General features: G+C 45.1%; 1 protein-coding gene across 1 annotated transcript in view; it reads right to left on the reverse strand.

Annotated features, from left to right (window-relative positions):
* Nucleotides 1–1,512: 1,512 nt before the first annotated feature.
* The window catches only part of LOC120027660 (supervillin-like), a 57,979-nt gene continuing 32,247 nt past the window's right edge, over nt 1,513–27,244 (reverse strand). Inside the window, exons 16-41 of the mRNA XM_038972654.1 lie at nt 26,444–26,672; nt 22,694–22,823; nt 20,657–20,707; nt 17,946–18,111; nt 17,405–17,500; nt 16,300–16,386; nt 15,875–16,058; nt 15,575–15,747; nt 13,954–14,109; nt 12,523–12,659; nt 10,856–11,003; nt 10,450–10,595; nt 10,012–10,187; nt 9,276–9,426; nt 8,828–9,030; nt 7,129–7,211; nt 6,223–6,377; nt 6,018–6,123; nt 5,235–5,442; nt 4,842–4,975; nt 4,478–4,633; nt 4,167–4,310; nt 3,825–3,946; nt 3,399–3,554; nt 3,028–3,048; nt 1,513–2,650 (exon numbers count right to left, since the gene is read on the reverse strand). Coding sequence (XP_038828582.1) covers nt 2,564–2,650; nt 3,028–3,048; nt 3,399–3,554; nt 3,825–3,946; nt 4,167–4,310; nt 4,478–4,633; nt 4,842–4,975; nt 5,235–5,442; nt 6,018–6,123; nt 6,223–6,377; nt 7,129–7,211; nt 8,828–9,030; nt 9,276–9,426; nt 10,012–10,187; nt 10,450–10,595; nt 10,856–11,003; nt 12,523–12,659; nt 13,954–14,109; nt 15,575–15,747; nt 15,875–16,058; nt 16,300–16,386; nt 17,405–17,500; nt 17,946–18,111; nt 20,657–20,707; nt 22,694–22,823; nt 26,444–26,672 — 3,605 coding nt within the window. The 3' untranslated portion in view covers nt 1,513–2,563. The remainder of the gene's footprint in view (nt 2,651–3,027; nt 3,049–3,398; nt 3,555–3,824; nt 3,947–4,166; nt 4,311–4,477; nt 4,634–4,841; nt 4,976–5,234; nt 5,443–6,017; nt 6,124–6,222; nt 6,378–7,128; nt 7,212–8,827; nt 9,031–9,275; nt 9,427–10,011; nt 10,188–10,449; nt 10,596–10,855; nt 11,004–12,522; nt 12,660–13,953; nt 14,110–15,574; nt 15,748–15,874; nt 16,059–16,299; nt 16,387–17,404; nt 17,501–17,945; nt 18,112–20,656; nt 20,708–22,693; nt 22,824–26,443; nt 26,673–27,244) is intronic.

A 27,244-nucleotide genomic window follows, 5' to 3' on the forward strand; every position in this document is an offset into this window, starting at 1 on the left:
TGACCCCGTGCACAAAGAGAGGTCCATGAAGAAATGGTTTGTCGAGATCGGTGTGGAAGAACTTGACTGGCCTGCACAGAGCCCTGACCCCAACCCCATCAAACACCTTTGGGATGAACTGGAATAATGGAATAATAATATTTAATACAGAACCTCAACTTCATAGTAGGTAATTGAGGGTGTACTCCTCAGACCGCACTTTACTCAGTAACATTAGTGAGCAAACTGATCACGACAAAAAGCGCAACATTTTCAGCACCCTGACATGACTCAACAGCAACCCACGGATCCATCTGGGAGTTTCAGTAACACCCTCTCTGCTGTAGAGGTGACAAGAACAGACCTTATTATCAGTCTTTCAGCGCCCTCTGATGGAGGAAATGTGCAACATACCCTTAAATAAAGCATATCAACATATACAGAACAGAAACAGACGCAACATGGAACAATTCCAAATATTTGACTGAGTTACACTTCATAAGGAAATCAGTCAATTGAAATAAAATAATAAGGCCCTAATCTATGGATTTCACATGACTGGACAGGGTAGCAGTCATTGGTTGGTGTGGGAGGGCATAGACCCACCCACTGGAGAGCCAGGCTCAGCCAATCAAAATGAGTTTTGCACCACAAAAGGACTTTATTACAGAAAGAAATACTCCAGTTTCATCAGCTGTCTAGGAGGCTGGACTCAGATGATCCCGCAGTTGAAGAAGCCAGACGTGGAGGTCCTGGGCTGGCGTGGTTACACGTGGTCTGCAGTTGTGAGACCGATTGGATGTACTGCCAAATTCTCTAAAACGTTGTTGGAGGCTGCTTCTAGTAGAGAACATTAAATTCTCTGGCAACAGCTCTGGTGGACATTCCTGCAGTCAGCATGCCAATTGTGCGATCCCTCAAAACATCTGCGGCATTGTGTTGTGTGACAAAACTGCAAATGTTAGAGTGGCCTTTTGTCCCCAGCACAAGTGCACCTTTGTAATGATCATGCTGTTTAATCAGCTTCTTGATATGCCACACCTGTCAGGTGGCTGGATTATCTTGGCAAAGGGAGAAATGCTCACTAACAGGGATGTAAACACATTTGTGCACAACATTTGAGAGAAATAAGCTTTTTGTGCAAATGGAACATTTCTGGGATATTTTATTTCAGCTCATTGAACATGGGACCTACACTTTAAAAGTTGCGTTTATATTTTTCTTCAGTATACATTTCATACAGGTACTGGATATACACACGCATAAACATACACGTGTTATTTTATCTGAAAGAACAACGTACCGGACTTACCTGTTTGCTGCATGTCGTTTTCAGGGTTTAGGCATTGTATGGAAGCACGGTGTCCCCCCAAAATGGTACCCTATTTTGTGCACTACTTTTGACCAGGGCCCATAGGGTTCTCTACTCAAAAGCAGTGCATTATAAAAGGGAAAAGGTTACGATTTTGGGACATCCATTTAGACAAAATGTCCCATTTCAGGTGATAAAGAGGCGAAACAACTTCCTCAGATTTACTTTAAGTGTTTATTTCTCCAATATACTTTATCACAAAGGGAGTCTTTATAACACAGACTACCGTCTTCCTGTATATAAAGTGTACATCAAAGCAAGGCACTATACATTGTTGAATTCAAATAGAAAGATCCTTCTCCTTTCTCTTTTTATTTCTGTCAATTCATGCCCGTAAAATATAACACTTCTCTTCAATCTGAGCACCTGACCGATGCAGGACATCCTCATAGCAATAACAACAGATACAACAGAATGCACTAGATACAGGATTTCTTCAATAAAATGGCGACATGTACAGTCTCTGGGGGAAAGGAGCATTATTGTCCCACTACTTAACATATGACAACCTCAACATGAATAACACAAACATTTATTTCATTTCTTAGCTCACCGACTGAATACTCAAAAGGCTTTTTTATTCCTATTATATATGTCAATATAAATATAAATTATTTTTGGAAAGACAAACACACCAAAGAAACAGCTTACAGAAAGAGTCTGTTCGGAGTGTGTCGAGCAGAGTGGTTTTCCTGCTCCCAGAACAGCTGACAGACCCTGTATGGTTGATACTGTAAAGGCATGGTCACACACACACACACACACACACACACACACACGGACAACCACACATACTGTGTAGATTTAACAAGCCGGGTGCTGACAATACATAAACATCCACTCAAGAGTCCATTCACTCACACACACGTCTCTGAACCCTCTCCATTTATAATTATAATACAAATCAACAATGGGAACCAACAATACCAATAAAAGAAAAAAAGACGACAAGAGGCTTGCACACCTCTGCTGATCTTTCACTCCCTCCACCCACTGCATCTCTCCTCCTTCCTCCCTCCATCGTGGAGAAGGGTACTCAGAAGAGCCTGTTTCCGAGCTCTCTCCAGTTCAGAAGTGAAGGCGTTCTTGGTCAAACTAAAGAGTTCAGTGGCGGGTCCTCGTTCCAATCGAACCCCGATGCACCTCAGCGACCGACCGTCGCTTGCTGATGATGATGCTGCTGTCCGGTGGTTAAGCGTTCTGTCCAACGTACTAAAACAATCCTTTGGCTTTCTTCACATTCACCTGCTTCCAGCCTGGCAACAGCTCGTACTCATCCCTTGACATCTCCAGCCCTTTCTGCGAACATTGTGAGCACACAATAAAGACGAAATCTACCAACCACCATAACAACTCCTGTGTGAGATCACTTCAATGTGTGAGCTGCAAAAAACAAATCCATCATTCATAGGCCACACCATGATCAGTGATCCAGTTCATCACTCCAGCAGCTTGTATTGAAAATCCACACAGCTATTACTTTGCGAGTGGAAACTGACCAAACCATGCAAGAGAGGTTCAGAGTGAGAGATTGTGTTGATCCACACACACAGTGAGGAGGGAGGTGAGACAGAAAGCAACACACACAGGATTATGATTCATCTAGTTCATCAGTCAAAGTGAGGATGCTGTGTACGTGTCTGGGACCAGCTGTGCTCTCAATTTAAAGAACTCACCTTCCCATAAGCCCCTACACCCTGGAAGGTGAAGTGAAGAGTTAAACACATGATGAGTCAGAGAGAGAGAGGACAGAGAGGGATGAAGGAGGACACATTTACATAAACAGACAAAGTTAAAGACTGAAAAAAGTTAGACTTTTCTGGATTTTAGAGAGGTCCGTTTTAGACTCGTTTCCCTTGACTACCATTATACAAAACTCCATTGTGATCCATTGTCACCCACACATTGGAGAGGCTCATTATTGTCCGCAAACAACACAGAACCACAGACTAAGTGGACATATAACATGACGGAGCCAAGGCACACCTAGAGAGGAAGCCGTCATAATTCTCCAGGGAGTTGGTGGTAGGTGTGGGAGTGGCCTCACCTCAAAGTCATCATTGTCTAGGTAGATCTCCAGGCGTAAGGGGTCCACTCCCTCGGGTAGGGGCCGCGCCAGCAGGTCCGCCAGGGGGTAGGTGGTCTTACACAGCCGTGCCAACACGTCCTCTACCAGGATGATTTGGTTACACACCTCCGCCTCCTGGGACACACAGCGATATGAATAGAACGTCACGGTCAGTACACACACTTTCCAAATCAATCCCATTGGGGTTGGCAGTAGCCTCGAGGCAGGCCAGTACCCCGATGGTGGCCGGGTTCGAAACATAGGGCTGACCGGGGGACAATCTGTCTGAAATAAGCCATCAACAGGAGGAGTTGGTGTCAATGTAGAATCTAGTTCTAATGGCCATTGAGGTTTATTTAAGGTGGGTGTAATGGGTATGGGATGGGCGACAGCCAGGTGACCTACCCTTTCAGTGATCTCAGCGATGTCCTCTCTGTGTTCCCAGCAGGGGAACATGTTGGTGAAGGTTAGAGGTTCAAGTCCCGCATGGATCAGATATGACTTGGGAGGCTTCTTCTCATTCTTCTCTGTGTGTGTGTGTGTGTGTGGGGGGGGGGGGGGGGGTTAGTATCAATGTAATGGTTAGTATCAATCAAACAATTCCACATTTCCCCCCTCTAGAGGACATACCTAGAAACACTATGCCAACAGTAACACTATCTTATAAGGGCTTATTTGCTTTCTTTCGGCATCTTGTCCATAAAGCAGTGTAACTAACTACCACCTGACAGCTGTGGTGCCCAATACCTGTGCAGTACTGCAGCACCGTCTCCATGGCACACTTCCTGTCCGCGTCCCAGCGGATACGGGCAGAGCCGGGGCTCTCGCCATCCTGGGGCCACCAGCCCTGCCACAGGTACACCTCATGGTGGTTGTCTACCAGGAACAGGCCTTCATGAAGAGGAAGTGATGTCAAAACAGGGCTACAGGAAGTGACGCGGTGATATACACATACGGACAGAGGTCAAACCTATGTGGATTGTAGTAGTAGTCTCTAGTCATGCATACCTATGTGTGTGTGTGTGTGTGTGTGTGTGTGTGTGTGTGTGGTACAGTACCTGGTTGTGAGGCATTGTAGAGGTCCTCCTGTAGGAAGGGCAGTGAGTTGACCTCCTCTGTTACTCTGGCTGGGTAGAAGAACTCCACAGCTACAAACTCTCCAGACGTGCTGCTCAGCTGGTAGAGACGAGGGGTGAAATTGAACTTCCCTGGATCTGGGGGTCAAAGGTTCATCAAATCACAACACTTTCCCATTCTAATAATGCTATTTCTATGAGAGAATATACAACAATCAAATTATTACAGTCTACTAGCAAACGAGTACATTGCAATTACACCATTGGAATTCAACATCAAAGACAGATTTATGAGTAAACTCAGAATGAAGTCATAGGCTTTCCTGTGCGCGCGATTCCCACTAACCTTGTATCATGCAGTCGTAGGCCTTCCGATCTCTCCTCCCCAGAGCCTCCCAGAATCCCGTAGGCTCTGTCCCCTCGTCACACTCATGGATGGTCACCTTGCTGCTGCTGTGGAGCCCCGCCTCCAATGGACACCTGCAGACACACAGGCACATGGACCACTGCTATCATGCTGTTAGAAACACTTCTGACCCCATTCTGAACACTGACTCATACAGAACATTGTTAAACTTACTCAAATTGATCAGCAATAATACAAGTCTATACACTTCAAAACATTCCTAATCAATAATATCTGCCCTTATACTGACCCCTAAAATCAACTGGACAGCAAAATATCTAGGACATAAACATGTCTTCTTATGCATCTAGTTATGAATGTGTCACCGCTCACTGCTCTTTGATCTTGTTGGCGGTGGTGCTCCCCACGTCGCGGGTGTGGAGCTGAGCCTTGCAGCCGTGCCACAAGTACATGGTTGCCTTGGAGACACTGAGCAGCACCATAGAGGTGCGGGAGCGCAGGCTGCTGCAGTGACACGCTACCTCCAGCAGGTGGCCCTCCACAGGGACCTCACCACGCACACAGTACAACCGCCAGTCATCTGATGGGGCAAGAGGGGTTAGAGGTCAGGTCAGGTCAGACAGATAACATTTCTCTCTATGAGGAGAGAACAGCAGGAAACAAATGGGACATAAATCATGCATTTGGAGAAAAACATGTTTTCATGGGATCCATTGGTGTTCCACACAGACACAGAGAGACAGAGACAGAGAGACAGAGAGACAGAGAGAAAGAGAAGGAAGAAAAGAGTTGGATGATGGCAGGAGAAAGGAGGATAGTATTGATGAGAAGGAGAGGTAAGGATGGTGAGAAAGTGGATGGTAAAGATTTACCATCTTAATTTGACCCTGCTTATCACAGCAGGACAATAACAGAAAAAGTTAATGATGTGGATTATATTGAATGGACATTTTTGTAGGGGTTGACACATACTTCGTTAAGGCAAATCAAGTCAGCGATTTTAAAGGGGAAATTACAAACTTTAGAAGCCTTTTTAAATCAATTGAATACACTCCAATTAGCATTTTCCAGCGCCGCAGGAAAATTCTGCGACAACAGCGTGATTAAATGATGATAGCAGATCTGTACGCAATAAGTATGGACAGTGCAGCTTACTCTGAGAGTTCTCCTCCTCCTCTTCTCTCTTCCCTGCATGGACCACCATCCCGCCATTAAAGCACTGCAGGAAACATGGAGGCTCTTTCCCCTGCTGCACCTGGACCTGTAGGAGCAGAGGAGAGAGTGGTTACGCGCACAGACACACACACACGCGCGCGCACACACACACGCACACACACACACACACACGCACACACACTACCTGCGCTCCTCTCTCCTCGTCCAGTTCGACAGTCATCAGAGCGGACGTTCCCTTCTCGTTGACGGTAGAATTCCGTCCCTGCCAGAAGAAATAGGAACACTTCTCCTTCCCAGCTCCTGCACTCCTCACCGCGTCCGGATTATGTCTCTTCCCAACTAAGGTCAGACAGACACACACACGGATTCACAAACGCCAATAAACAACTTTTCACATCATGAATAAACACCAGGGAGACCTATAAAACAGCTGTGACACTTCTGGCAAACCAATAAATGATGGGGTAAAAAAAAAAAAAAAAGGGCAAAAACAAAGCAGGGAGTTTTGCAGTATTTCCTGCCTGTCTGCCTGTATCAGTGTCTTATGTAAGGAAATGTAATACCCCATTGCTGTAATCAGCTATCCTCTTCTGCAGCCCATACATTGATACTCTGTGCAGAAGAAAAGTAGCCGTACTGCTGCTAACCAGTAGAACTCATCCCAGCTTCTCATCTCCACTTCTGTCCTACTAGTAATGATAGTTTGTTTGAAGTCTGAAAGAACATGGATTACTACAGCGAGCGAGGCTTTGGAACAGCAGTCTGTGTCTATGAGTTTAGGTAATGGTTAATTATTACCCTAACGTAGCGAGGTAGGGTGGGCGGAAGAGAAGTGGGGAGGAAGGGTGATGGGGGCTCTCTCCTTACATGGTCTTCACATGGAGAAGATGGGTGTTTAAAATCAAGGAGGATAAGTCCCTCTGCTAAATAACGTAAAATCCCTACCTGCACTGCTTTAGGTGTGTCATCAGAGAGGGAATAAGCACGATGGAAAGAGTGATAGCAGCAAGAGAGTGACCGATAGAGAGAGAGCACGCTCTGTGGTGTGTGACAGTGTTGAGATGTCGGTCAACGGTGGCTCGAAACTAACCTGCGGTGCTCACCATGTACTTCCATTTCACCACGTACGTGTCTTCCTCATGGAACTGTCCGATACTCTGCTTGGGCAGCCGGCTGTAGGATAGAAGATAAACGTTATTTCACAGTAAACAAATTGACAACAGAATTTCAGCATGCTTATAGGGAAGGACACTCAACAAGCACAGCACTTACACAAATGACTGATGATTGGCTGAGAGAAATTGATGATAAAAGGATTGTTAGACTTCAGTGCAGCTTTTGACATTATCGATCATAGTCTGCTGCTGGAAAAACTTGTGTTATGGCTTTACACCCCCTGCTATAATGCGGATAAAGAGTTACCTGTCTAACAGAACACAGAGGGTGTTCTTTAATGGAAGCCTCTCAAATATAATCCAGCTAGAATCAGGAATTCCCCAGGGCAGCTGTTTAGGCCACTTGCTTTTTTCAATTTTTACTAACGACATACCACTGACTTAGCAAAGCCAGAGTGTGTATGTATGCGGATGACTCAACACTATACACGTCAGCTACTACAGCGACTGAAATGACTGCAACACTCAACAAAGAGCTGTAGTTTCAGAGTGGGTGGCAAGGAATAAGTTTGTCCTAAATATTTCTAAAACTAAAAGCATTGTATTTGGAACAAAACACTCACTAAACCTCAACTAAATCTTGTAATAAATCATGTGGAAATTGAGCAAGTTGAGATGACTAAACTGCTTGGAGTAACCCTAGATTGTAAACTGTCATGGTCGAAACATATTGATGCAGTAGTAGCTAAGATGGGGAGAAGTCTGTCTATAATAAAGTAATGCTCTGCCTTCTTAACAGCACTATCAACGAGGCAGGTCCTACAGGCCTTAGTTTAATCGCACCTGGACTACTGTTCAGTCATGTCGTCAGGTGCCACAAAAAAGGATTGCAATTGGCTCAGAACGGCTGGCCCTTGGATGTACACAGAGAGCTAATATTAATAATATGCATGTCAATCTCTCCTGGCTCAAAGTGGAGGAGAGATTGACTTCATCACTACTTGTATTTATGAGAGGTATTGACATGTTGAATGCACCGAGCTGTCTGACTAAACTACTGACACACAGCTTGGACACCCATGCATACCCCATAAGACATGCCACAAGAGGTTTCTTCACAGTCCCCAAGTCCAGAACAGACTGTGGGAGGCACATAGTACTACATAGAGCCATGACTACATGGAACTCTATTCCACATCAAGTAACTGACGCAAGCAGTAAAATTAGATTGAAAAAACAGTTTAAAAAAATACCTTATGGAACAGCGGGGACTGTGAAGCAACAAACATTGGCACAGACACATGCATACACACACACGATAACATACGCACTACACATACACATGGATTTAGTACTGTAGATATGTGGTAGTAGGGGCCTGAGGGCACACAGTGTGTCGGGAAATCTGTGAATGTATTGTAATGTTTTTTAAAATTGTATAAACTGCCTTAATTTTGCTGGACCCCAGGACGAGTAGCTGCTGCGGGATCCAGAATAAATACAAACACACTGAAATGTGTCTTTTTCCTTTATCACAACCCCACCACAACACACATAATATGCATCCCAAATGGCATTGTATTCCCTATACAGTCCCTATAGGCCTTGGTCAAAAGTAATGTACTATGTAGGTAATAGGGTGCCATTTGTATAGGGTGCTACACACCCACCCACCTGTAATCGAACTCCAGGATGTGCCATACGTCCACGGCAGTGGTACTGATCTCAAAGTGCCTGCGGTCGTCCCCCGCCACAGGGCCGTAGCCCCGACCCACGTCCACCCCATCCAGCACCGTGCGCACCGGGGTCTGGAGTAACGGCAGCATCAAGGAAGCATCGTAGGACCGCGGCGTATTCTGTTCCGAGCTCTGTTGCTCCTAGAAAGGAGAGGAAAGCGACAAAACGGGTTGAGGAAGCCATCGGGACGTTGAGATGCGTGTGGTGGAGGAGAGGGAGTAGAGGGGGAGATGGGATGTTGGAACAGAGTGAGGTTTTGTTCCCTGTTGTCTAATAGTGTATAATTTGGCAAGTCTTATAAGGAATTCTTGAGAAGCTACAGGATAAACACTGAAGAGGAGATGAACAAAAAAACAAAACTATTAAAAACGATTTGGCGCTGTACCTTGTGTTCGTTGAGGTGTTCGTGGCCGTTTTTGGTTGTGCCTTTCTTCTTGGAGTCTGTCCAGTCCAGGAACTTCTCCTTGAACAGGGTGGTCTCATTGTGTTGTGTCAACCTCCCAAATACAGCCCAGTCCGGACGGCCCTGGCCCTTCCTGTACACCACAGAGGTAGAGAGAGGAGAGGTAGAGAGGTAAGAGCTGTTTGGAGCCTTTTATATTTTATTAAACCTTTATTTTTCAAGGCAGCTCAGTTTAAAATTATTTGCAATGACCATCTGGAAAGTCTGTTATTATTAAAGAAGCCTACAAACTGTCCATGGGCATAGAGGCAGGTTGTTTAGAGTAGAGCGGAGTGATGACATCCTGCCCATGTACGGCTTGTGTTCTGCTGAGCCTGGCCTTCGAGTTGTTTACACATACTGTAGTGGAATACTTAGCTAGGCTCTCCATTGTAGAGAGGTATATGGTGTTGGCCCACCTGCGCTAACCGGAGCGGTTTTAATACGGACGGTTTGAAATTACCTCGCAACTCAAGTAAAATCCTAACCCTCACAGGGTCGTGGAATCACACTCTCAACCATACATGAGAAATGTGTTACGTTCCAGTACGTGCAACCTACATATCAGGATTTATTGTCAATACTCTGTATGTGAATTGGCTAGCTCACTGTACGGTTTAGCTTAGTGTGTGTGTGTGTGTGAGAGAGAGAGACAGAATGTGTGTGAGCCACCCAGTACCTGGGTATGAGTGAGTTGCACTCTCCAGGGTCCAGGGGGTTGATGTCACAGCAGGTGTAGTCGAAGGTTCCGTTCCACAGGTGTTTAGCCAGCTGGAAGGCTACTTTCCTCTGGGCCAGAGTCACCTCCTTACCGTGCCAGACATACACCTCACTGCCAAAGTCCAACACCAACACCTGCAGGCCAAGGGTCATAGAGAGGTGCAGTCAGCACCAGTACAATGATGTACTTTCACTTTCAGCTCTGAAAATGGTCATTTGAAAGTGAGGAACTCACAGGTCAGAGTAGTGTACCTGTCATTGTCTAAATCTTGACTTACAGCAGTTTGATCAACCAGGTTTCTTTTTCCATCTCGGTCTTAACTTGATTGGAATCCAGTCAGAATGAAAATCTATATCCTCATACCAAACAATGTTAGTAGTAGTAGTAATGTCTAACCTGTTTGGGGCTGAGCAGGGTGCATCGGGGAACCTTCCCCCAGAAATCGTCATCGGGGACCAGTTTGTCATCCACTAGGCGGTAGATGCAGTTGGTTTCTACGATGGCGCTCTCATACAGCTCATCCTCGTCTGGCGTCCCCGCGGCTACAGGAAGTGTTCAAAACTGATGATGCATTCAAGGAATAACTGGGAATCATTTGTGGGTAACATTTCAGTTGAGGGGACCCATAAATAAAATAAACTTACCTACATAGCCATGAATGTATCAAGCAAAAAGAAGGGACCCCAAAACATGACTGATTGAAGTATGTTTGCCAAACTAACCGACAGTTTGCCGTACACCGGTAGCTGGTAGGTAAAATGTTAATTCCACAGTTATAACCCATTAACTACTTCATCCTTACACTGGTAGCTGGCCTGTCCGCCCAGAATCTTCCAAAACTCCTTGGCAGCATAGCTGTGTGTGTTGATGCCCTCCTCGATCAGCTCTACATAGTTGGCACGGCAACCCAGATCTCTCTTGGTCTGAACGAACTGGGCCAACTCAGCAGCCTGAGAAGGAAAGACAGAAAAGAAGCAAATTGTTAATTCTAGGCCCAAATCAAGTGCAATTCATTGTGCTACATAATTAATAGCTCAATGATTCCTGAAAGGGACAATCTCTTTTTTCCCACAAATATTTGTCTTAATATTAACATTTGAAATGTATATTTTGACAGTTTAAGCATATGTTGCAGAACATGGATTAAAATATTTCAGAATATTAATGATGGCGATTCTCAAAAATAAATTTTTGCCTCTAAAAATAAAAGATCAATACAAACATTTGTAAAATACGGAAAATTGTTCATTTGAAAATCCCCAATACAAACATAAGCATTCTAATCAGATCTTTCAACATTCTGACGAGTGGACGTGGTATACGGTATATTCAAGTGGTATACACAGTAGCAATTGAGTTATTCCTTAGTTGATTTAACTCTAAAATCTAATTAAAATGAAACATATTTGAACCAAAATGCATATTCTATCAGGCAGATCGAGTTGACAGATCACAGTTGTGACCATGGTGATTCCAATATCGTTTGTTTAAATCTATCAAAAGTAGAGAACTTTCCAGACCATCAGTGGTCTTGTTGGACTACATGTAATGAGGATATGAACAAGGGGTCCTTATGGTATATAGCTGACCCTTTGCATTCCAGATTCATTTAGGATTTTAGACTAATCTCAGGACACATCTTTTAGGAATCACAGTTTTGGGAGAAATATTATTTAAAGTCAGAGGGATAGTGCACGAAACTACATACGATTATTTTTCAGTTAATATCCCATTACTTTTTGGTAGAGTTTGAAATTGGGATCTTTTTCTCCGGACAAGGGCATTTCCAGGCATAGAAATTAATAATATTTGGAAAATTCCCCCCAAAAATATTCTCCCTCATAAAATTCCCCTAAATGTAATTTTTAAACTCAAAAAAAGCTATAAAATCATTTGTTAAAAAAATAATAATAATTCCCTGCCGCACAAGGATTTTCCCGACTTTCAAGAATTCATGAGCTATTAAGAGTGAGGTGAATAGATGTCATCATAAAAAGCATATCCTGAGATAGACCTCTTATGCAAGTGTTGTGAACAAACCCCCATTGGGTTTTAGTCTGAATTATCCAGTTTTTTTTTTGAGAGAGAGAATTTCAGAATCAGGTCAGTTTTCTTTCTGGTCAATCAGAGCTAGAGTCTGTTTGAAACAATAGCTGTGTTTGTCTCAGTGAGAGGCTTCCTGTTACGGCAGCTGTTCTCCCCTCACACACACACACCACTTCCTGTGTTGCTACGCCAACGCTACTTCCTGCACGTGACTTGAAGCAGCACACGCCTAATATTAACAGACCTTTAAAAACCCACTGACAGGGTTACACGCGTTCATCTGAGCATACCTACACAACGCTACCACTGTGTGGACAGCACTGCTTACAATTACATGTAACCTATGACAATGTGAGTGTATTTGATGCGTTTGTAATAGGTATGTATAGCTGCTGAACACAGCAACAAGATCAACAGACCTACCTTAGCCTTCTCGATGACGTTGGCGAACTCTCCAGTCCAGACAAAGCAGTGATGAGGAGTGATGAGCAGAAAGCAATCCCCGCTGTTCAGAGAGGACACTCTGGGCTCCACTAGTCTGGTCTGGACGTGCCGTCGGCCTGGTTAATATAACAGACGGACACGGATAGATGTGGTATATTAGTGGTTGTTTTGATTTTGAATGGCAGTTAAGAGGCAGTTAAGAACACATAACTTTATACATGAAGAATGCATCCAAAATTGTTTATTGGATTTGGTTTGCCCAGGGTAGAGAGGTGACCTGGGTAACATGATTAAGCACCACAGCTGCATGGAAGTGGTGTGGAGGCTTAAAGGAACCAAAATAACTACAACAAACACCGTCTGTTTTTAAAATATCCTCTGAAAAGGAAAGGACACCCTGGAAGAGCGTCCTTCGTGGCTTTGTGTAAAAATGTGGCTATTTTCCTCTGTGGACCTCAGCAGCACTAGGAAATGGGTTACTGTTGTGACAAATACTGTATGCCTGACCCACATGCAATAAGCAGCAAATAGGCACAATACACACAACAGTTTCTTCCTTCCCCAGACAAAAAAAACTGCCAGAACAAAATAATAAGCTAATTTAGACGATTAGCGTGCAGCAGTCAGACAACGGAAGCACAACCAATTCCCTACACAATGGACTACTTTTAACCAGGGCCCATAGGCCTCTGATGAAAAGTAGTGCACTATATAGGGAATGTTTTGCTGCTTACTGTTCTGGATGGTTAGCCTTAGCATGCTCGTTACAGTGTGTCTCCGCGATTCACGGAAGACGGAGGGCTTTCCTCGTCGGTCTATTCCAGGAGGCTGCTCTCAATATCTGTCTAATCTAGGCCATCCGGCATCCCAAAACGGCGCCCTATTTGCTACATAGTGCACTAGTCAAAAGTAGTGCACTACATAGGGAATAGGGAGCGATTTGAGACACAGACCAAGAAATTGGTCTCCTTAATGTGACAGTACGGTGAGAGAACGCCTTCGGTCTTTGTGAAGGTAAACCATCGTCAGTATGCTGCAGGTAAATGAGTGTACTATTGGAAGCACTTGTTGTAAAATACTGTCAGAGAGACTGTTGAGTATAATGTATTTGGGATTCCAGCTTAGCGCTTAGCCTATTAAACTGTTCCGTTTAGCATTGATATGCATGTCTCTCCTAAGAACTACTAGCAGATGGTGGTGGGTGGTTAAAAGGTGAAAGCAGCATTCATGTCACCATCTAATCATCTCTTTTCAGAGGGGGGTGTGTGTGTGTGTGTGTGTATGTGTGTGTGTGTGTGTGTGCGCGCGCGCAGCCAACCCCATTCTTTCCCTGGGTTTCTTATCATGACTGATCCCAGAGTTGACTTTTAGTGAGCCGAGAGGTCACGAGAGGTCATCTGTCCGTCTCACCTTTGACCTGCATGAGCATGAGTTTCTTGTAGGGCACGGCGCTGTTGTTGGACATCTGCTCGGAGATGTTGACGCTCCGCAGGTTGACGCTGCTAAAATTCTCTTTACTGGCCAGCCCAGCCAGAGCCACCTCCGAGAATCCACTGTTCTTACTCACTGGAACAGAGACGGACCCGTCGGTTAGAGGAGTTATACACAGAAGACACAACTTTATGAACAGCGACAAAGACTGACCAGGTGAAAGCTATGGTCCCTTATTGATGTCAATCAGTGTAGATGAAGGGGATGGGACAGGTTAATGAAGGATTGAGACAGTTGAGACATGAACTGTGCTTGTGTGCCATTCAGAGGGTGAATGGGCAAGACAAAATACTGAAGTTCCTTTGAACGGGTTATGGTAGTAGGTACCAGGCGCACCGGTTGGAGTGTGTCAAGACCTGCAACGGGTTTTTCCACGCTCATCAGTTTCCCCTGTGTATCAAGAATGGTCCACCACCCAAAGGACATCCAGCCAACTGTGGGAAGCATTGGAGTGAACATGGGCCAGCATGCCCTGACTAATTGAGGCTGTTCTGAGGGCTGTGGTTGCAGCTCAAAATGATGAAGATGTTCCTAATGTTTTGTACACAGTGTAACACACACACAGTGCCACCTCTGAGAAACCAGAGTTCCTATTCACTGGAATACAGAGAGACCGAGTAGGAGGAGATATATAGATGCATCATATACACAGTAGACTTATAAACACACATATTGTACATTACACACAGAGACCGACTGCACACACACACAAACTACAGTTGAAGACTTTATACATACTAAAATGTAATGAGATTAAAGGCAACACAATACACTCGACCCTGAAATACAAGAGTGTTCCTAACGTTATTAGAACAACCCCCAGAACCTTTCAGGGCCACCGGTCTCATGGAGTGTTTTTATTATTCTCCTAAGAGACGGGAAGAGGAAGTTGCGAGTAACGCGTCTTTCAGTTTGTAGCTTTAGTGACGCTGTTATCCCCGACACAGCCCGCTGCAGAGGTTACCCTACTCACAATGGTAGAAAAACAACAGTGAACTCTTGAGGATTGCTTTGAACAATACCAGGAAACAAGGCTGCGTACCGAGGCAAGGTTGCGTACCAAATGTCTATGGGCCCTGGTCAAACGTAGTGCACTACGTAGGGAATAGGGTGCCATTTGGGATGCAGGGACAATGCGTTTAAATGTCGATCCCCTTTTACAGCTTTTACGTCTGCTATCCCAGGATTCATTGTGTTGAACTTATTTATAGAACAGAACTACAAGCCCTGATTTGAATCAGTTTAAGCAGTGTGCTCTGGAGAGCTGGCTGTCGTGGGACGTACAGGAGAACACTTTCCCATAGTGCTGTTGTGGTTGTGATAACGTGAGTGTCAGTCACGCATATTGTAGAACAGCCTCCCATAGCACTACAAAGTCCACAAGCCACCTCTGCATAGCCTGGTTTTAACTTAATTTACAACTGAAACGCCAGGCTTCTTTTTTTCCTCATCTTCACAGACAGCTGAACCTCTTGCCAACCCTGCTCTCATTCCAGGACCACTAGCATGACCTAGGCTACGGGTTGTTGTGCTGACTCACTCTTCTCCTCCTTCATCCTCTTGCTCTCCAGCAGGCCGATGTTGAGTCTCTGCTCCGTGTACTCTTGTCTGATGTCGTCTCTGGCCGCCAGCATCTTCAGAGGGTTCCTGGACGACTGGACGTTGCGCACCGGACGCACGGACCGCTTGTGTTGCACCATGGCGGAGGTCAGCCTAGGGAGGGGAAAGGAGAGCGGTCAAAGTTCAACAGGAGCCGGGTTTTTACAGTGTTGACTCAACCCTGACCTCTGCACTGTGTGTGTGTGTGTGTGTGTGAGAGCGCGCGCACGGGCGTGCTTACTTGGGCATCTGTGTACCACCGAAAATGTCGTCAAAGTCATCGTTGATGTCCACCTTGCTGTTCATGTTCAGGGGCATCTCAGCCACTTGGCGGTAGAACTTATCAAACATCTCATCATCCAAGTTCATGACCTCTTTGACCGTCTTCTCCGTCACCGTGATGGTGGACTCCCGCAGGCCGCCCACTGACAGGGACAACACGGAAGACGGGTTATCTAAGGCCTCAAAAGAGAGCCAGTCGGTGACAATTCGTGCTTCTCCCCCTTGGCCCTAACTCTTCCATGTTTGCAGATCTGAAGGGTCTGGATAGGTATGAGCAATGTAGAGGTGGAGCTTCCGCCATATTGCTTCCACCTTACAGATCTGCAAACATCACAGGGTTAGGGTCAAGGGGGAGGGGCACGTATACTAGAACAAGACACTGACCTTTACTGTTCAACCTGCCCAGGAAAGACTCCAGCTTATCCAACTTCCTGTCTGACTCCAGGTTCATGTCCGGTTTTGCCTCGATCTCTGCAAAGCAACATAATAGCAGAGTGACAGATGTCTACACTTAGTCACTGTCCTAAATGGCACCCTATTCCCTACATAGTGCACAACCTTTGACCAGAGTGTGCATTTAAATGAATTTAGAAGAGATCCATCCATAGAAAAATGTCAATCACAAGCACCAGAAATGTGGCAACCTGGAAGTGTGTGTGTGTTGATTGCAATGAAGTTGAAATTTAACTCTCGTGCATAAATGCTTTTCAGTTAGTGAGGACAACCAAACACTATCCCAGGGTTTACATTCTATTAGACATTGGTTGCCAGACAGAATTACAACGATCACAGTCACACCAATAATTACTGTCGCTATAGTGATTACACGTGCCGTTTAGAAGATGTACCATGTATACAACAAAAGCAGCACAACAGCAAAATCATTTTGAAAACACCTTCAGTATCAGATATTTCCTTCATTTCTCATAAAAGGAAAATAAAGATGACTGATTATAACCAGCTGTCAACATCGGGAAAATTATTACGTTCTGTAGGTCAGTCCTACGTTAATTGGTACATACAGTAGTTTTGTAGTGATGGGATAAAGTTAAGTGCTATTGACTTTTCAATAACACGGATGGGATAAACAAGACTTCTACAGATTTCGTTCATGGTGTTTACATTGGGACGGCATGTGTCTAATGACAGTTAAGGACACAACCCAGTCACAACCGTTTACCCCAAACGACACAACCCAGTCACAACCGTTTACCCCACACAACAAGGTTACTCAGACCCTCCATGTCATGACTAGGGCCTAGTAAATGAATAAGGTGAGGCCTCACATGACAGCGAAAGAGAGACACAGCAGAGAGGAGAGAGAGGTTCTTGCAGAATTCTCACTGTGAACTCGTTCAGTCCTCCTCAAGAGTTTAAACGCTTGGACTGGTCTAATAAACATGCTAAACTATCTATCTTCACCAATCCGATGCTTTTAAATCAATCAGGGCAAGTGAACGAGTGCACAGAGCCACATTGGGCTACTGACCTTCTAGAGGCTTGGAGATGGCAGGAGTGGTGTTCTTGGGTTTGGAGAGGAGAGACATGACAGAGCTGTTGATGAGAGCTGAAGGAGAAGCCAGACCTGAAACAGACACATAATATAAATGGGATGTTCCACTACGTGAAACAACAGACGTAAATGAGGGCGTGACTGTGGACAGGAAATACGTCTGTCTGACGGGTACCGCACCTAATGTAGGTCATACTGCTAATTGGATTATAGGGGGTCCATTAAAGAACTTCCTGCACGAGTGAAAAAAATAAGAAAATTCCAAAAAATAAAATGGTCATACAGTATACACCGGATAGGTGCAGTGAAATGTGTTTTACAACTGCCTGAGTGAAAAAAGGAACTGCAGGATTATATGGAATGGGTGTAACAGAAATGGGAATTGACACCGTAGACCACTTTCTATCTACTGACTTTACAAACCCTAGCTCTGTGGATGCGTGATCGTATGCACGCACGTGGTTTGCCGCGGGGGTGCACGCGCGCGTGTATCATACAGCATTAGATGAACCCTGACCTTTCTTGACCATGCGTGCGGCCACGGTGAACTGCGTGGAGTCGTTGGCAGCCCCGAGGCCCTTGGACTTCCAGGCCTCCTCTCGGGCCACGATCAGCTGCTTCCTCTCCAGGATAGACATGTCTATACGGCGGCTCTGGGTCTCCTCTCCTCCACCCATCCTCTGCTAGGAGAACACACGGGGTTAGGGGGAACCGGGGTGTATTCAGTGATGTGAAGCACTGGTTGTGTCCCAAATGGCTCCCTATTGTGCACTACTATTGATGGACCCTGGTCTAAAGTAGTGCACTATAAAGGGAATAGGGTGCCATTCAGTGAGGTGAAATGTTCAGAACTTTGAAGATGGTACGACACCACAACCCCACAGATATTACTAATAGATCATCTCCATTCCACTAACTGTAGCAAACCACTGAACAACATCAAACAACCCCCTTGGCTCAGAGTGGCCGACATACTCACATGCCTCCGCATTAAAATAAATGCCCGGTGTCTACTCTCGCAGATCCACAGGCTACCCTTTAGAAAACGGCCTTCACCATCACATGAATGGACCGGTTTGACAGAGAGAAGTGAGAGAATGTAGATAGTGGATGGACGGCATGAATGCACAATACTCATTTACAGTTCATCTACTGTAGGAGAACCCAATCACCACAGAAGCAGAACATGGGAGTTGGAAGACGTCACGACCAGCACAACACAAAGAGTCACAGGCATGTCGAGCACACACACATTTTCACCTGTTAGAATTGTTTTTCAACCACACAAATGCTAACATCCGCAAAAAGATAATTTACCATAAGTATACACACACTCTCAAACAAGGGTCCACTAGACACCAATATTCTGTAGCCAACATCCAAGTTCTGTATCTGTCCATACACTAGACCTACTGTATGTGTGACCGTGCACAGCAGTCCTTTGCGTATGACCGCAGGTCTACCTGCGAGTGTGTGGGTGCGTCACAAATAGCACCCTATTCCCTACATAGTGCACTACTTTTAACCAGGGCACCTCACTCTGGTCAAAAGCAGTGCACTACATAGGGAATAAGGTTGCCATTTGGTATGTAGCCTGTGACTGTTGACTACTGGAGTGGGTGAATGTGTCACCTTCCGTCTCCAGGGGTGCCTCTCATCCCTAGCCATAGAGGGACTGGTCACTGTGGACGTGGGGGGGCTGAAGATGCTCGAGGTGGGGGGGCTGGTAGCCTTCATGTGACCGGGAAGATGGGTGATGGGAGGAGGAAAGGAAAAACAGAGGAAGGAAAGAAGAGGGGGTGAAATGAGAGGAAAGAGTGGAGGACAGAGGATGCAGCCTAAAAAAAAAAATAGCTAGCCAGAAGCCTAGCCAAAAGGTGTGACATTTCATTTCGCCATCACCATGAAGCGTCAAAGCTATGAAGCGTCAACATCACTACAACGCCTCCAAAAGCATGGCTGGCACTCTAGGAGTAAGAACAACTCTGGAGAGTCCTAGAACTTCAGGGTAGCGGATTTAACAGGAGAGTTGGAGCAGAAAACAGGCCGAGGCATTTTCTGGGAGAGTATACAGTGGATATTTTTCTATTTATTTATTTTATTTCTCCGTTATTTTACCAGATAAGTTGACTGAGAACACGTTCTCATTTACAGCAACGACCTGGGGAATAGTTACAGGGGAGAGGAACGGGGATGAATGAGCCAATTGTAAACTGGGGATTATTGTGAATATAGTGAACATGCCTTCATGAAGTAGATGAGCTCACCATGGTAAGACACTGTATGCCTACAGACGCATCATGATCTTTGGTATAGATACTTGGTAATAAGCACGTTATCGCGAACTAACACTAACTGCATAAAGCATAAAGGCTTTAACAGCTTAAAAAAATAACAAAAACAGCTCAGACCAGCAGGCAGCTAGGTTGGCTATGCAAGCAGGTACAGTATGAAGGCCATTACACCGGATGCATGGTCTCACCTGGCTGTACTGATCGACACTTAGATCACCGTCAGGGAGATCAGGAGGAGGAGAGAAAGGGGTGGAAAAGACCGGCTCCTATTGAGGGAGGGCCAGGGAAGACAGACAGGTTCCCACAGATGGACAGAAAGGACATAATCAACAACAGAGGGTAATAAACAGCAGATGGGAAAAACAGTGATACCGCCAACCTTGTGTTTTACAGATGTGTCATTTGACAATGGTTTGTAAAATGGGAATCGCCGTCATAGCTTGCACGCACACCTTCATCCAACACATTCAACGTCACGCAGTTTATACATTTGGGTTTAATGGCTGTATGGACAGGGAATACGAGCTGGTGAATTGGTTTCAGCATCAATCCACAATGAAATCACCACTACACACACACACAATGAGACAGCCTTGAGACTTGAAGCTACAGCACCAACCACAGTTAACACGACACCTGATGAGCGGCAGGACTGAATTAGAGCAGGCCACTCACACCACGGTATTAAATAGAAAAACTGATAGGGGAAATTTCCCCAAATTCCCAGGGTTTCAAGTAATCCCAGTTGGAAGATTCCGGGATTCAGGCGGGAATAAGCAGGAACCCCAGAAATCCTCCAAACCGGGATTTCAGGAAAAGCTGAGAACTTTGAGAAGTTACCGGAACGTTACAACCCTTCACCCGTAAAGCACCACTAGTAGTGTATAACACGCCAGGGTGTGTGTTAGTGGGGAACCTAACACACCGGTCTTACCCAGAGCTGATCAGACACAGCCAACTCATCGATCATCATCATCCCTTCCTCCTATAGAAACACAGCAGGGAGAAAAAAAGGACAAGTGTTCTTTCCTGAGGACTAGGTTGTCATCCGCATGGCTGACCCAGAACGTCAACCGCTCTCCCTCACCCTCTAAAACCGTCGCTGATATTTGGATTACTGAGAGGTTGAATTTGAAATGCAAACGATATATTCCAGCAGGTGTCATTCAAACAAAGTTTGTAGGATCAACACTTTTTTCTCACTTTCAGTCCCTGAAGTTGCTCTTTTTTAGCTGTATCTTTAAGCATTTTAAAGCAGTGACTCAGTGTAGCTCAAACTCTTAATAAGCACGGACCAATGACATCCCAGATTATAATCTCATAAAGGGGTTGTTTTTCCCTAATCTCTCCAATTCCTACTGTACTGTAGGCTACAGTACATCTCTTTTGATCTCGGAAGGGAGGTGGTCTTGATTGAGCTCACTGGCCAGGCTGAACGGGAGGATAAAACCATTTAAAAAAAGAAATAAACGAGCGAAAACAATACATCCATCCTTCCTCTTGATTTCCTTTGAAGCCCCGAGCCTGGCCTGTGTCAGTTGATTCACTACTCGTTTCACTTCTATGCTTCTATGCGAAAACTGATCCTACATCAAAACACTTCTACTTTGAGATACTTTATGAATACGGACGCAGGCATTAAAAACCTTTTGGTTTCATAATTATTATTATTTTTAAATATCCTTTAAGGGCGTAATGATTTGACAAGAGCAGTGTGCATTTTTTCTGGTCTAGTGTCGTCGCATGTGGAAAACCGGGAAATATTTTCATTCAGTTATAGTCAATAAACACTCGTGTTACGACAAAGCTGAAAAAACATGGATTGGTGAGCCAAAACATGGTGTGTCTGCTTGCATGGACGGAAAGGGGATAGATAAAGTTGTGAATAGTTCTAAAAAGAGAGGTATGTGGAAAAATCACAAACCCCCACCCTTTAAAAAACTCACACATAACATAACTACAGTGCGCATGCAGAGATTGAAATAAAGGTTTATTTTAGATGAAAAAAAGACATGCAAACATAAGGAAAGACAAATAGACAGAATAGGAGAAGTTATATAGAACATGCATTGATTATAGTAGGCTAAAGACGAGACACACATGCAGGTCTGAAAGAAAACAGTAGACAAATTAAAGGTTTCAAATGACAGAATTCGATTCATAGCCTCGTGTTTGCCAAATAAATGTGCAAATCTAGAAAGCACATGTCTGTCATATCAATGAATACATTTCCTGATATTGCACAGGAAGTTCTCTTGGCTAGAAAACCTGATTTAGGGAAACTATACCAACCTTACATGTATAATCTGGTCTTCTAAGTACTACATTTACTTGGAAACAACCGTACAATGTCTTCAGAATACACACGGTGACCTAGCAACTTAGACAACTTAGGTGTTAATACAGTACTACATATACTATACCTGAGTAATCACCAATGACTATCATATTTGAGTGTAGGTGCAGTTGAAGATATGAAAGGCAGTTCTGGTACAATAAATTGCCTCGGGAAGCTCATCAGTGTCATAAGTAGCATGCTTTATAAGTGAAAGGACAGACACACATACACAACACCTCTGTTTAGAGACACCCACAGCTGTGACTTAATATCCATTTACAACAAGTTCATATTGAACTAATCATTCCACTTTATTTATGGTTCATTGATACAAATGAAAGGTGTCTGAAGGCGATAAGGGAAGGAAGCAACAAACTCTGCACATAGGATTCATTCATTTAGGCAAGTGTTTTTACAATTTGCCCTTTTGGATTCACTTGATTAGAAAAGCAGGCAACAAATTAAGGTTTGTGATTTCCCCAAAACGATGGCTGAAAAACAGCCTGTTTGACTTGTTTTAATCGCATCAGTGTCAGCCAAAAGGCTAAGCATGTGTGAAGTCTATAGTAGAGGTATAGCTGTCTGACTGGATGTGTGGATAAAGGACAGCATATACAGTAGTAGTCAGGTTACCTTCTTGAAGCTCTGCTCCACCTCCCATAGCTGAGCATGGCATTCTGACACGGCCACCTTCACCACGTCCTGCTTCTTATTAATCCTGTTCCTCCAGTCCTCCTCGCCACTCTTCTTCAATAGGGCCAGCCTGAGACAGAGACAGCCACAGCATGTTAATATTGTACATCTCCAAAGTAAGCTTTGGCAATATGTACATTGTTACGTCATGCCAATAAAGCAAATAGAATTGACAGACAGACAAGAGACATACAGACAGAGAGACAGAGGAGCCCGCACACAGCCACACACACACAGAGCCAGAGCGCCACACACACACAGAGCCAGAGCGCCACACACACACAGAGCCAGAGCGCCACACACACACAGAGCCAGAGTGCCACACACACACACACACACAGACAGAGTGCCACACACACACACAGACAGAGTGCCACACACACACACACACACACAGACAGAGTGCCACACACACACACAGACAGAGTGCCACACACACACACACACACACACACACACACACACACACACACACACACACACACACACACACACACACACACACACACACACACACACACACACACACACACACACACACACAGACACACAGAGCCACACACACAGACAGAGCCATCAGTTTTGGTTCTGCCCGGGGACCATGGTTGTGCAACACACAAAAGACAGGTTACACAGCATGCAGTGGATCCTTTGACCCAGCTGTCCAGTAAAGGTCAACTGGAGAAATGACAACAGGCTGTGTGAGAGCTGAACTCTGCCTCATGGAGGGATGGATGGTAGAGTTGTAGGTCGCCATAGATGCCCCTATGGTCTCTGCTTAGTCATACATTTACAGTCCAGAACATCTCCTTAGCCTAGACCAAGCCAGTCACTCGACAAACTAGGTCCATTATTTAGAATGAAGAATCTCAACAAGGAGCCAATCAGAGAGCGTGGATGCTCTGACACCATGTTTGGGCCCATAAAGCTCTGGTCACAATGTGTGCACTACATAAGGAATAGAGTGCCATTTGGGGCGCAGAGACAGAGGGATGCTGAGGCTAACCAGAGCAGGTCACACTGCAGGCTCACTGTCAGCCTCAGTCTGGACTATAGCTAAACACACTGATGACACCAACAGCACAGTCGGGCTAAACCACACTTACTAGTGTCTGTCATGCTGAAACAAGAGTCGGGAGTCTGCTGCCAATGTCTGATTTAGTTTCACGTCAAATGTCCGAGCAGAAGGATCCTGAGGATAACGGTGTTATTATGGCCATCAAAAGTCAAATGTACCACTGGCAATGGCTAGCATATGTACCCGAATGGAGGTATTAAATAGACTTCAGAGGTAGAAATACTATATTCAGGTAAATCAAATCAACAAACAGGCACATACTGTAACTTCTATATATACACACTGACTTGACACGGACAAGACAGATCTATATTTCACTGTTAGTTGAATCACAGATAAATCCAGATCAAGGCCACAGTGAGTACGTTTACACGCACAGTAACCATTCAATATAAAACCGGATTATGGCAGTAGGCAGATTATGCAAGAGTTACGTAAAACACCTTTTTCTGCTCATCTTAAATCGGGTTTACGGTAAAAATCCAAGTTAATTGACGCCAATTAAAACACCTGGTTTTCTGAGCACTCTCTCAAATGATTAGGACATGCCAACACCTCAATGGGCGTTCCAGCGGTGTATTTGATCTGTGTATGAGTCAGCACCAGCCGAGTGAGCCGCCCTCCTTTAGCGCGAATGAAGTGAGTTCGGAAAAACAACTTTACATACAAACGTTATATGTCCGAACTCCGAATCCAATATAACTCCCAGAAATAACATGTTCGCTGTAGTAGAATGTTTATTTTGAATTGACGATTTTCCACGTTTATCAGAGTGCCATCAGGTAGCCTGATTTCAGATGTGTCCACGGAAACAGGATTATTAGGGACATCGTTATTCTTGCAATGTAAACCTTTTAATTAAATTACTATATTAAATCTGACTAGCCACAACAATCGCATTATTGTGTGCATGTAACCATACTCATAGTCAGTCCCTCAGACTCAGACCGAAGAGGAGCAGCGTTTATCTCCAGCTTCAGACTATATGTAACGTCGAGGGCAGAGGGCGCTTTCTAGGAGACTCCGGTAAAATTGGGTGGACTATAAAGGGGACGCATTCCTCGTAGGAGACAGGCATAGTGGTCCTAAAGCCTGGGGCACTGGCGCCCTCTGCTCACAAACACTGCTCTGTGTCCAACCATGAGTGGACGTCCTGTTTTTGGGGGACTGATCAGAGAATGACGTCTCTAGAAATGGATAGGGGCACAGAGAGACATCGGCAGCTGTAGCTGAGAAGAAGTGCCGACCAACCAAACCACTGGGCACGCACACACACACACGACCTTGAGGCAAGCGGTTCCTCAAACCGCTAAAGAATTTGTGACGCGATGTGACGCCAATGATAGATCCTTCATGCACTTCATGGAGGATTCAAAAGGACACACACACACACACACACACTTTGGAAGTCATTGGAAGCACATGTTATTCCATTATGTCATCAATCAATTTAAAAGCCAATCCTAGCCTGGTGGGTTAACTAACAGCAACCACTCAATGGCCAGCTTGTTGACCAAACTGACACAAACTGACTGAAACAAGCTTATGTAATTACTTGATTGGATGTGTGAAACCACTGGTCGGTAATACTGTTGTATTGGAAACATTCCAATTCCCTAAAGTAGATTTAAATTAATACATCCACAGTCGGCATTCCCCAATTCCTCCAGAACATGACAAAACAACAACTGGCACCGACTACAATCGACAGCTACAGTAGTTCATAAAGAGACCAGCCATCTAGATCCACTTCTGAAAATGCTTTTCTGAATAACTGAAGTCAATGGAAACGCCTCCGTATATTGCTTAGCGATAGACCTAGTTCTAGAGGATGACGGTACATTTCGCGTAGACCGAATCTCGTCGATGAGGTTAAGAGACCTATTACGACAGAGATGACAGTAGAGCTACATTCAAATCCAATTCAAACTCAATTTCTGCTGCCACTAGTAATATCACTCCGTAGAGGTGGCTAGCTACCGTGGCTATAGCAGGTTGATTTGCAGCAGCAGCGACAGGAGACAAGCTCACTTTCTCCCTCTAAAAGAGACTAGAGGAATGGGGTTTGTTAGTTAGAGCATCTCTCTCTCCATCTTTTTCTCTCGCCGACCTTCCTCCTGGGGTGCTCGGCACCAACCAACCAGCCAACCTAACGCCCAAAATAGATTCCTTGAACTCACGTCAAAACGAACCCAACGGTCCCTTGCTTGCTCTCGCTCTCTTTCCTTCCACCTCATTTGCAACCTACATTCCACAGTGAGAGTCAAGGTGAGGCTCTCACTCTCACCATCTCTCAAAATCAAAAAGCAGTCTTTTACAGTCCTCAGAACAAACGCCGATACAAGTCGACAAGCATGAACACACCGACTGAGTCACGAGTGTCAATATCCAACACAAGTCAACAACTCAAAACAAAAATGAAACACAGCATTCACAAAAACGACACAGCCCGTTCAGACAATGATGTAATTTGCTCTCACATGTGTACACAAAGAATGAGCAAAGTTGCCTCGCCGATAAGAATTACCCAAACAAGCTGCACGGAGACGACTACTGCCTGGAGGCTTTGCCTGGTCAACCCAGGGTTTCTTTGATGAGAAAGAGGGGCTCACCTGTCTTTGATGGACATCTGTCTAGCTGACATGGCTTCGGAGAGCTCCATGTCCTCCTGCTCCGACTGGACCAGGCTGTGTGTGTGTCCCAGACCACTGCTGCGGTCCGTGTGCGTGTCCGCTCCGCCCAGCTCCTGAGACAGCTGTGTGTGTGGAGTGAGAGACACACTCCTTAGTGGCCCTGCTGCTACTGCTGTTCTCAGCGATGACACGCTGGGCTCCGGCAGGTCTGCACACACACACACACACACACACACACACACACACACACACACACACACACACACACACATACACAAAGGCATTAGGAGAGCTCCAAGCACAATCAATAACCAGCAGGGAGAGCAAAAGCCACATCAAACACACAATCATGTTGACATGAACGCACGCACACACACACACCAAATCCACACTCACTTATCAAGAAGCTGGAAGCGGCTGATGAAAAGCGGCCACTAAGTGTTAAAAGCCTCAGCCTAGTTTCTCCTCTAGTTGTGTGAACACTAACAGAGAGCCTCCCTCTACAGAAGCCACAACGTAACACAGTCCACTAACCAGTAAGTGTTCCTCTCTCTCTTCAGCTAGTTCTCCCTCTGTGGCCCCCTGGACACTACTAGCCCTCCTCTCCCCGTCTTTCTCGCTATGCCTCTTTGCATCTAGCAACTGGCCTCTCCCTCCCTCTGTCTGTCTGTCTTGACATATTTCTTCTGACTGGTCTGTGCCCTAGCACACTGGGGGGACAAGACAACCGCTGATGCAGACTGATGAGACAAACAGGGGCGAGCCAGCTAGCGTCTACCC

Source organism: Salvelinus namaycush, chromosome 33, assembly GCF_016432855.1.
Source record: "Salvelinus namaycush isolate Seneca chromosome 33, SaNama_1.0, whole genome shotgun sequence".
NCBI lineage: Eukaryota > Metazoa > Chordata > Actinopteri > Salmoniformes > Salmonidae > Salvelinus > Salvelinus namaycush.